The sequence below is a fragment of the Gorilla gorilla genome, chromosome 12, assembly GCF_029281585.2.
Source record: "Gorilla gorilla gorilla isolate KB3781 chromosome 12, NHGRI_mGorGor1-v2.1_pri, whole genome shotgun sequence".
Taxonomy (NCBI): Eukaryota; Metazoa; Chordata; class Mammalia; order Primates; family Hominidae; genus Gorilla; species Gorilla gorilla.
The window spans coordinates 51,861,151-51,873,056 of NC_073236.2; the positions used below are offsets into that span (position 1 = coordinate 51,861,151).

The 11,906-nt window shown below is 40.4% G+C and overlaps 1 protein-coding gene across 3 annotated transcripts in view; it reads left to right on the forward strand.

Annotated features, from left to right (window-relative positions):
• Positions 1-11,113, forward strand: part of LOC134756433 (immunoglobulin kappa light chain) — a 72,355-nt gene extending 61,242 nt beyond the window's left edge. The window contains exons 3-4 of one of the 3 annotated variants that reach the window (XM_063695722.1): positions 6,330-6,380; positions 10,588-11,113. In XM_063695722.1, coding sequence (XP_063551792.1) covers positions 6,330-6,380; positions 10,588-10,910 — 374 coding nt within the window. In that variant the 3' untranslated portion in view covers positions 10,911-11,113. The other 2 variants (XR_010129928.1, XR_010129927.1) reach the window with 2 other exon arrangements.
• Positions 11,114-11,906: the final 793 nt, after the last annotated feature.

Below are 11,906 nucleotides of genomic sequence, written 5' to 3' on the forward strand. Positions count from 1 at the left end.
TTTGGTTTATTTTTATTTTTAGATAAACTATTTAAAGTTTTAAATAATTTAACATTCACAATAGTTTGTGACTGTATATTTTGACTTGGTCCTTCAAACTTAATTTGTACTTTTATGTATCGTGCTTACCTCAATTTTTTGTTCACTTTTCCTAAACTTTGCTGGATTGGTTTATTATTTTTGTCTATTTCTTTTCCTTCTAGTGGTTTTGGAGGGTTTTTTAAATCCCATTACTATTGAATGCCTATTAACTTGCCCCCTTTTTCTATCAATCTCTATTCCCATGGCCTGAAGCATGAGGGCCAAGCTGTCTGTAACCAGCAGAGAGATGACCCAGGTGTTATTCCACTCTCCACTGCCCACCTATCACCATTCCCAGCCCGATAGCTCTGAAGTACGGCTTTTCTGGGGCTCTGTGGGGAAAACTAGAACTGGCTGCTTCAAGGACGCCTCCTGTTTTTGCAATGGAAAAAATGTTTCTAAATTCCAGTTTCTCTATGAATTCAATGACATGGTTTAAATCTCTGTGGTGTTCTTCAAAGTTTTTTCTTCTAATAGGACCTCTCATGATTCTCCAACCACGAAATAAATTCATTATCATTTTTATATTTCTTCTGTCATTGCAAAGGAGGCTTTGAAAGAGTGGAGGACGCGCTAATGAACTCAAAAATCCACACTATTCCTTGCTTCCATCTGTTGTTCATTCATTGTTTCCATTGGTCTGTCCGCCTCCTATCCTCCCTCTTAGACTTGGAGCTCTAGCCTCAGCCAGGATAGGGAAAAGAGAGATCAGACTGTTACTTTGTCTGTGTAGAAAAGGAAGACATAAGAAACTCCATTTTGATCTGTATCCTGAACAATTGTTTTGCCTTGAGATGCTGTTAATCTGTAACTTTAGCCCCAACCTTGTGCTCACAGAAACATGTGTTGTATGGAATCAAGATTTAAGGGATCTAGGGCTGTGCAGAATGTGCCTTGTTAACAATATGTTTACAGGCAGTATGCTTGGTAAAAGTCATCGCCATTCTCCGTTCTCGATTAACTAGGGGCACAATGCACTGTGGAAAGCCGCAGGGACCTCTGCCCAGGAAAACCGGGTATTGTCCAAGGTTTCTCCCCACTGAGACAGCCTGAGATATGGCCTTGTGGGATGGGAAAGATCTGACTGTCCCCCAGCCTGACACCCGTGAAGGGTCTGTGCTGAGGAGGATTAGTAAAAGAGCAAGGCCTCTTGCGGTTGAGATAAGAGGAAGCCCTCTGTCTCCTGCATGCCCCTGGGAACGGAATGTCTTAGTGTAAAACCTGATTGTACATTCGTTCTATTCTGAGATAGGAGAAAACCGCTCTGTGGCTGGAGGCGAGATATGCTGGCGGCAATGCTGCTCTGTTGTTCTTTACTACACTGAGATGTTTGGGTGAGAGAAGCATAAATCTGGCCTACGCGCACATCCAGGCATAGTACCTTCCCTTGAACTTATTTGTGACACAGATTCCTTTGCTCACATGTTTTCTTGCTGACCTTCTCCCCACTATCACCCTGTTCTCCTGCCGCATTCCCCTTGCTGAGATAGTGAAAATAGTAATCAATAAATACTGAGGGAACTCAGAGACCGGTGCCAGCGCGGGTCCTCCGTATGCTGAGTGACGGTCCCTTGGGCCCACTGTTCTTTCTCTATACTTTGTCTCTGGGTCTTATTTCTTTTCTCAGTCTCTGGTCCCACCTGACGAGAAATACCCACAGGTGTGGAGGGGCTGGCCACCCCTTCGAGCCAGGATTATCAGGGCATTTGGGGTTCTGCAAAACTAAGCCCAAACTCATCGATTTCTCAGCTTCATCCAGAGCCAGCCTGAAGAGTAGTTGCCCATGATTTCTATGCCTTAATACGAGAAGAGAACATAGGGGCTGGGTGCCAAGTAGGTAGACAGGGAGGGCAGGGAACTCTAAGACAGAGCTTGAGGGGTTCGTTCCTCTTGCAAAATGAAACAAAAACCACAGCACTGAATATGTAAATCTCGGTGGCTGAACCCCTCCTAGGATGGTAAGCCCTGACACAATTGCTGCTATCTTCTCTTTCTCTCAAGGAAGTCAAAAAACACCTGCAGCCTTACTGTCCCCTTGGAAACAAGATGAACATCTACATTTTCTAGAGTGGGACCAGAATCTCTGTTCATATTTATGTCCCATGCATTTGCACATGGCCGGACAAAGGACTTTGCTTCTGCCAGCACATCTGTCTTCAGATATGAGAGGAAACAGACACAACAACATGGAGGCAGCAAAGAAGCAGCTCTTTCTCAAGTGACCTCCTCTATCTCCCTACTTCCTGGCTAATGGGGCAGCCTTGATCCTTGGGAATCCAGGACAGATATCCACTCGTGACAAACTAGCTGGAAGAATGACAACCAATCAGGTTCCAAGCACCACTGGATGTGAACCACAGAACTTCCTCCTCTCCTTGTGGAATATCAGCTTACGTCTGACAAAAAATGTAAAACTGAGAGAGTTACAATCTTAAGGAGGAGTCAAGCTAAAGCAGAAAGAATCACCTACTCTGGACTCCAGCATGACTGCCGAGCTCAAATATATATATAGAGAGAAAGAACCACAAACTTGAAGATGGATATCAGCTACAGACTTTCCTGAGTCAGGTAGGGAAATGGCCATCCCTCAAACCTTGCAAAAGGCAAACTTATGCCACTGTGTCCCCTGACATACTGGGTGATGTACTGTATGTTACTGATGTGAGGGGAACTTCCTAAATTGGCTAGTAAATTATGCCAAATAAAAAGCAAAAATGATATTTCTTGAAATGTTACATCTGAGGAACATTGCTAAAATAATTTATCAGTAGTTTTCAAGATGATTTATAGATGTGCATTGAAATGTGTGCTTGTGCTCTCTCTCTCTTCTCTCTCTTTCTCTCCTCTCTCTCACTCTTTCTCTCCTTGCCCCCCTCCCTCCCTGACTTTCCTTCCTCTCCCCTCCACAGCAGTTTATATTTTTTTTTCTGATAATCTAACTTTGCTGAGGGTTCAATGTAAAGCACCTTCAGTGATGAGTTAGTTGGAATGCTCCCCAAGAAATTCTATTTCCAGCACTCTTTGACATGAAATCCAAGAACCTCTCAGACTATCTTACTGACACCTTGCCTTTCCTCAACAGATCAATCTTATCAATGTCCATCACAGGTATTTTGTAGAACGGTGGATACTGGCAGAGTCTCACAGATGCTTCTGAGACAACATTTGCTTTCAAAAAATGAACCACACACATCCTAAAGATCTCAGCCACTTCCCATGTTTCATTTTATGTTACAGCAAACATCACAACAATCATTCCTACAGATCCCCACTGCATGTGATCAATAAAATAGTTTTTGCAACAATGGTACTTATGATAATCATCTTTTATTGTTTACAAATACTGCTTTACAATAGTTATTCTGTTGCACTGTTCATATTAGATTTCCAGTTAGCTCACTTAGGAACATAAGTCCCTCAAACAGCTCAGTCATCTTTTTCATTCCTGTTTCTATCCCCTACATCTCTTTCATTTGCAGACGACTATCTCCTACACTGAAACAGGAAAGCTTTTATCTTTTTGGCACGCTTGATTTAAAGACTATAGAAAAGTATTTGACAAAGAAAACTCACACATGTGTGTACATATCATTTAAAAAGTTATGTTTATGCATTGCACAGGAATATTGAGAATGCTAATAGGCAATGTCAGAGTTTACTGTTTTTCAAAATTAGCACAGTTTTATTATTTCTAAAAACTATAAAATGAATATATTCACATCACCATACAGAAGAGTAGGAGGAGATGGCATAAAGTGTCATTGTTCCTCCTCTGCAATCCCAGGAGATAACTACCAAGCACAATTTATGTGTCTTTTAAAATTCAGCCCGTATTTATATACATATATATTCAATGTAGATGGGGTCATGATATCTCACCACACATACTCTTCAGTGACCTGCATTTTCACAAACACCTTCCACGTAACTATATAGAAGTCTACGTCTTCCTCTTATTGTCTGCTTTGTGCTACATTGTAAAGCTCTAGCACAGTTTAACCAAACTCCTATTAAAGAGGATTTTAGTTATTTTTCACTCTTTAAACAATATTTCCATGCGTAGTCTTATACATACGTCTGTACACACTTATCCCAGTCTAAGGAGTTCCTTTTACCTTCCCCCATCCCAGCATTCCCTGTCATGCTTGTTGCTTCCGTTGGGTGACTTTACTCTTGGAGTATAATCTGCATATAGTTCAGTTAAATCCATGGGATCTGAGTTTAGGTCACAGCTCTGCCACTTACTGCCATAAGCCAGTTCCTTGACCTCTCTGCCCTCAAGTTTTTGCACCTACAAAGTAGGGGATAATATTAGTTCCTAGTTCATAGAGTCTTGGGAATAATTAAATGTGATGATCCATGTACAATGTCTGGCACTTAGTAAGTGCTCAATAAATGTCACCCTTTATGATTGGTATTGCGTGTATGTCTGCAGAGAAAATCACTTTGTGTCCCCTTTAAAAAAGGACTATGCCCTTGGTCAGCTATTTTGCACATTAAATTTCACTTGCCAATGTTACCTCTCCACCTCTAACTTGATCCCTCTCATTCCTCATCTTCTGGTGAGACCAAATGCTAATTCTGCTATTCAAGGCAACTAGCAAAGCTGCCAGTGACAGAATCAAATAAACCTACCCCTAATCTTTAGAATTGTAGTTATGATTTCTGTTGTAAAAGTTAGTGTTGTGGTAGTCAGTATTAGTCTTTGGTCTATGATAGCACCTCTGATCTATTATTGATTTTCAATTATGTATTTTTTTTAAATTTATTCTGAAAATGTTTGTTAAGCATTTGCTAAGTAAAGATACTGGACTGAGCCTCCCAAATACAGGGCATATAAAACATCAAACAGCTTATAATTTAGAAGGGTAGAAGAGAATCTGAAAGCAGGTAAAAATAAACAGGCACTCGGCTGGGCGCGGTGGCTCACGCCTGTAATCCCAGCACTTTGGGAGGCCGAGGTGGGCTGATCACGAGGTCAGGAGATCGAGACCATCCTGGCTAACATGGTGAAACCCTGTCTCTACTAAAAATACAAAAAATTAGCGAGGCGTGGTGGCGGGCGCCTTTAGTCCCGGCTAGTCGGGAGGCTGAGGCAGGAGAATGGCGTGAACCTGGGAGGCGGAGCTTGCAGTGAGCCAAGATCACACCACTGTACTCCAGCCTGGGCGACAGAGCGAGACTCCGTCTCAAAAAAATAAATAAATAAATTAAAAAATAAGTAGATACTCTAGGCCCAGTGACCTGTCTCTGTACTCTGTAAATTCAGGTCGCCTGCTCAGGGCTAATCTGAGAGAAGGTCTCTCTTCAGTTGAATTTTGAAAGACAGTTAGCAGTTCACAAGCTAACCCAGGTGGACAAAGATGTTCCCAAGCAGAGGGAGTGCTTGTAAAAGCTGGAGGCCATAGAAAAACTCTAAGGAGTGTAGGAAGGTGGGAGTAATGTATGGAAGGGGTGGAGAAGGAAGGTTAAGAGAGATACAAGGCTGCAAAAATGGAGCTGGACTCAAAAGAAAATACTGAAAAGGTCTTCAGTGTTGTTGATGAGATTACTGTGGAAACACTATGGAACACTGGGACTCCATGGCAGCTCCAAAGATGGCATGCGCCTGGCCCAGCTCAGTAAGAGCTGAGCTCTTCCTGTGCTGTGAAAACAGACAAACCAACCAAGTAAAGTCTACTTTTCTACTCTATTAATCTTCACTTTGGTTTCGTATACCATCTGGAGCTACATTTCAAAATGCATTTCAAAGTTATGAGCCTTAATTTGATATATATTTAGTCTACCTTTTTTTAAATGACATTGCAGCAAAGGAGAAGATAAAATAGTAAGACAACCTGTAATTATTACTCATTGAGAAGCTGATGATTACCATAATTACACTAAATGAAGTTTATCCTTTGCAAAAGCCCCCCAGCCCACCCCAAAAGAAAGTACAAAAAAACTGGCCATTTTTTTTAATCGCTTGTTTTTCTTTGTAATTAACATTCAGTCTACTTTCTAAAAAATAAATAAATAATAAGCAGTCCAGATGTGGCAAGTTGCTAAAGAAAGGAACTATCAGGCCATAGACATAAATATATTCTCTTCTTGGATTTTAGATCTCACCTAAGAAAATAAACACATGCTATGTCAGAGAAGCTTCAGGGCTTCCACACCTGCTTGAAAAGGGAGCTGAGCTTCAGCAGCTGACCCAGGACTCTGTTCCCCTTTGGTGAGAAGGGTTTTTGTTCAGCAAGACAATGGAGAGCTCTCACTGTGGTGGACGTTCGGCCAAGGGACCAAGCTGGAAATCAAACGTGAGTAGAATTTAAACTTTGCTTCCTCAGTTGTCTGTGTCTTCTGTTCCCTGTGTCTATGAAGTGATCTATAAGCTGACTCTGCAATCAGCCTCTGATATCCTTCAGGAAAAAGATAAAGATAAGTCTGTAGTCAAACTCGAGAATTGATTGCACATTTTCTTTGAAGAGCAAGCAAGATTCAGTCATTGGGTGAGAATAACTTGTCTAAGTAATAGCTTCAGAAATGTCCTGGGGAACATAACATGTTCTGGACAGAGCCTTGGTCAACTGTCAGAAAGGGAGTTTTTGTATAGGAGGGAAGTTAAGAGGAACCATTGTGTGTACACTTTTGGCCAGGGGACCAAGCTGGAGATCAAACGTAAGTACTTTTTTCCACTGATTCATCACTGTTGCTAATTAGTTTACTTTGTGTTCCTTTGTGTGGATTTTCATTAGTCGGATGCCAGGGATCTAACAAACTTCATTCCCAGGTTAGGTACAGAGGAGGGGAAATTGTTCCACAGGAGGCTAGCTTGTGGCTAATTTTTAAGATTTCTAAATCAAAATAACTTCATTGGGGGAAAGAGGCTTGCTGAGCTTTCAGGGAGGTTTTTGTAAAGGGAAAAGTTAAGACGAATCACTGTGATTCAGTTTCGGCCCTGGGACCAAAGTGGATATCAAACGTAAGTACATCTGTCTCAATTATTCGTGAGATTTTAGTGCCATTGTATCATTTGTGCAAGTTTTGTGATATTTTGGTTAAATAAACCTGGTGACCCAGAAGTAAATAGCAGGACACCAGAAAATGAACTTAAAAAGCTGAGCAAATAGACAAATCATTGGGTTTGAGAGGAGAATAGGATTCACGAGGGAAATGGGGAAGAAATAGCTAGATTTTTCTCTGAACAAGCAGCCTATCTCATATGATTGGCTTCAAGAGAGGTTTTTGTTGAGGGGAAAGGGTGAGATCCCTCACTGTGGCTCACTTTCGGCGGAGGGACCAAGGTGGAGATCAAACGTAAGTGCACTTTCCTAATGCTTTTTCTTACAAGGTTGTAAATTTGGAGCATTTTTGTGTTTGAGATATTAGCTCAGGTCAATTCCAAAGAGTACCAGATTCTTTCAAAAAGTCAGATGAATAAGGGATAGAAAATTAGTTCATCTTAAGGAACAGCCAAGCGCTAGCCAGTTAGGTGAGGCATCTCAATTGCAAGATTTTCTCTGCATCAGTCAGGTTAGTGATATTAACAGCGAAAAGAGATTTTTGTTAAGGGGAAAGTAATTAAGTTAACACTGTGGACCACCTTCGGCCAAGGGACACGACTGGAGATTAAACGTAAGTAATTTTTCACTATTGTCTTCTGAAATTTGGGTCTGATAGCCAGTATTGACTTTTAGAGGCTTAAATAGGAGTTTTGTAAAGATGGGTAAATGAGGGCATTTAAGATTTGCCATGGGTTGCAAAAGTTAAACTCAGCTTCAAAAATGGATTTGGAGAAAAAAAGATTAAGTTGCTCTAAACTGAATGACACAAAGTAAAAAAAAAAAAAGTGTAACTAAAAAGGAACCCTTGTATTTCTAAGGAGCAAAAGTAAATTTATTTTTGTTCACTCTTGCCAAATATTGTATTGGTTGTTGCTGATTATGCATGATACAGAAAAGTGGAAAAAATTTTTTTTAGTCTTTCTCCCTTTTGTTTGATAAATTATTTTGTCAGACAACTATAAAAATCAATAGCACGCCCTAAGAAAAATCAGGAAAAAGTGAAGTGTACCTATTTGCTATGTAGAAGAGGCAGCTTACTTGAAAATCAGCAGCAATGTTGTTTTTAGAGTCTGTAATAAGTAATAAACTCAAAAAGACACATGCTATAGGAATAAGAGCTTCACAGATAGAGCTCATTTTTAAAAAATCCAATTTGTACATTAGACTAAACATGAAATTATCTCTTATTGTAATGGTGGAAAGGTGGTTATTCCCAAAAGCTCAATCTCAAAGAAATGTGTTTAAATGAAAAAAAGTAAATAATTGCATTTTTTAATGACCATGAGTCTGTGAACAAAATAGGAAATATTTTAAAGAGTATATTCTTTCATTATCCTCTGTTATTACTTGTCTACATTTTTATTCCGCCAAGAAGGCCGTGGCACCGCGAGCTGTAGACACAGCCGCGGTCTTTCTTGATTGAGTGGCTTTGGTGGCCATGCCACCGTGCTCTTGGGGCAGCCGCCTTGCCGCTAGTGGCCGTGGCCACCCCGTGTCTGCCCGATTAATGCTGCCGTAGCCAGCTTTCCTGATGCACAGTGATACAAATAATGCCACTAAGGGAAAGAGAACAGAAACATAATGGGCGCTGAGCTGGGAAAACCAGGGAGAAGACTGATTTATTAGAGATTTCAGAAATAAAATTCACATTCATTATGATATCTCATTAGTGAAAATTTCCATTAGGGGATTGTAAAGAATTTAAAGCTTTTTTTTTTTTTCAGTGCTATTTAATTATTTCAATACCCTCTCATCAAATGTATTTAAATAACAAAAGCTCAACCAAAAAGAAAGAAATATGTAATTCTTTCAGAGTAAAAATCACACCCATAACCTGGCCACTGAGGGCTTGATCAATTCACTTTGAATTTGGCATTAAATACCATTAAGGTATATTAACTGATTTTAAAATAAGATATATTTGTGACCATGTTTTTAATTTTCAAAAATGTAGCTGCCAGTGTGTGATTATATTTCAGTTTTACAAAATATCTAAACCTATAGCAATGTGATTAATAAAAACTTAAACATATTTTCCAGTACCTTAATTCTGTGATAGGAAATTTTAATCTGAGTATTTTAATTTCATAATCTCTAAAATAGTTTAATGATTTGTCATTGTGTTGCTGTCGTTTACCCCAGCTGATCTCAAAAGTGATATTTAAGGAGATTATTTTGGTCTGCAACAACTTGATAGGACTATTTTAGGGCCTTTTTAAAGCTCTATTAAAACTAACTTACAAGGATTCAAAACTAACTGTTTTAAACTATTTCAAAATGATTTTAGAGCCTTTTGAAAACTCTTTTAAACACTTTTTAAACTCTATTAAAACTAATAACTTGAAATAATTTTCATATCAAATACATTAATTGTTTAATGTTTAAATGCCAGATGAAAAATGTAAAGCTATCAAGAATTCACCCAGATAGGAGTATCTTCATAGCATGTTTTTCCCTGCTTATTTTCCAGTGATCACATTATTTTGCTACCATGGTTATTTTATACAATTATCTGAAAAAAATTAGTTATGAAGATTAAAAGAGAAGAAAATATTAAACATAAAAGGTTCAGTCTTTCATGTTGAACTGCTTGGTTAACAGTGAGGTTAGTTTTTAAAAAAAAAAAACAAAAACTATTTCTGTTATCAGCTGACTTCTCCCTATCTGTTGACTTCTCCCGGCAAAAGACTCTTATTTTATATTTTAACTACTGCTCTCCCACCCGACGGGTGGAATCCCCCAGAGGGGGATTTCCAAGAGGCCACCTGGCAGTTGCTGAGGGTCAGAAGTGAAGCTAGCCACTTCCTCTTAGGCAGGTGGCCAAGATTACAGTTGACCTCTCCTGGTATGGCTGAAAATTGCTGCATATGGTTACAGGCCTTGAGGCCTTTGGGAGGGCTTAGAGAGTTGCTGGAACAGTCAGAAGGTGGAGGGGCTGACACCACCCAGGCACAGAGGCAGGGCTCAGGGCCTGCTCTGCAGGGAGGTTTTAGCCCAGCCCAGCCAAAGTAACCCCCGGGAGCCTGTTATCCCAGCATAGCCCTGGAAGAGGCACAGGGGAAATAAAAGCGGGCGGAGGCTTTCCTTGACTCAGCCGCTGCCTGGTCTTCTTCAGACCTGTTCTGAATTCTAAACTCTGAGGGGGTCGGATGATGTGGCCATTCTTTGCCTAAAGCATTGAGTTTACTGCAAGGTCAGAAAAACATGCAAAGGCCTCAGAATGGCTGCAAAGAGCTCCAACAAAACAATTTAGAACTTTATTAAGGAATAGGGGGAAGCTAGGAAGAAACTCAAAACATCAAGATTTTAAATACGCTTCTTGGTCTCCTTGCTATAATTATCCGGGATAAGCATGCTGTTTTCTGTCTGTCCCTAACATGCCCTGTGATTATCCGCAAACAACACACCCAAGGGCAGAACTTTGTTACTTAAACACCATCCTGTTTGCTTCTTTCCTCAGGAACTGTGGCTGCACCATCTGTCTTCATCTTCCCGCCATCTGATGAGCAGTTGAAATCTGGAACTGCCTCTGTTGTGTGCCTGCTGAATAACTTCTATCCCAGAGAGGCCAAAGTACAGTGGAAGGTGGATAACGTCCTCCAGTCGGGTAACTCCCAGGAGAGTGTCACAGAGCAGGACAGCAAGGACAACACCTACAGCCTCAGCAGCACCCTGACGCTGAGCAAAGCAGAGTACGAGAAACACAAAGCCTATGCCTGTGAAGTCACCCATCAGGGCCTGAGCTCGCCCGTCACCAAGAGCTTCAACAGGGGAGAGTGTTAGAGGGAGAAGTGCCCTAGGCCCCCCACCTGCTCCTCAGTTCCAGCCTGACCCCGTCCCATCCTTTGGCCTCTGACCCTTTTTCCACAGGGGACCTACCCCTATTGCGGTCCTCCAGCTCATCTTTCACCTCACCCCCCTCCTCCTCCTTGGCTTTAATTATGCTAATGTTGGAGGAGAATGAATAAATAAAGTGAATCTTTGCACCTGTGGTTTCTCTCTTTCCTCATTTAATAATTATTATCTGTTGTTTTACCAACTACTCAATTTCTCTTATAAGGGACTAAATATGTAGTTGTCCTAAGGCGCATCACCATTTATAAAAATCATCCTTCATTCTATTTTACCCTATCATCCTCTGCAAGACAGTCCTCCCTCAAACCCACAAGCCTTCTCTCCTCACAGTCCCCTGGGCCATGGTAGGAGAGACTTGCTTCCTTGTTTTCCCCTCCTCAGCAAGCCCTCATAGTCCTTTTTAAGGGTGACAGGTCTTACAGTCATATATCCTTTGATTCAATTCACTGAGAATCAACCAAAGCAAATTTTTCAAAAGAAGAAACCTGCTAAAAAGAGAATCATTCATTGCAACATGATATAAAATAACAACACAATAAAAGCAATTAAATAAACAAACAATAGGGAAATGTTTAAGTTCATCATGGTACTTAGACTTAATGGAATGTCATGCCTTATTTACATTTTTAAACATGTACTGAGGGACTCCTGTCTGCCAAGGGCCGTATTGAGTACTTTCCACAACCTAATTTAATCCACACTATACTGTGAGATTAAAAACATTCATTAAAATGTTGCAAAGGTTCTATAAAGCTGAGAGACAAATATATTCTATAACTCAGCAATCCCACTTCTAGATGACTGAGTGTCCCCACCCACCAAAAAACTATGCAAGAATGTTCAAAGCAGCTTTATTTACAAAAGCCAAAAACTGGAAATAGCCCGATTGTCCAACAATAGAATGAGTTATTAAACTGTGGTATG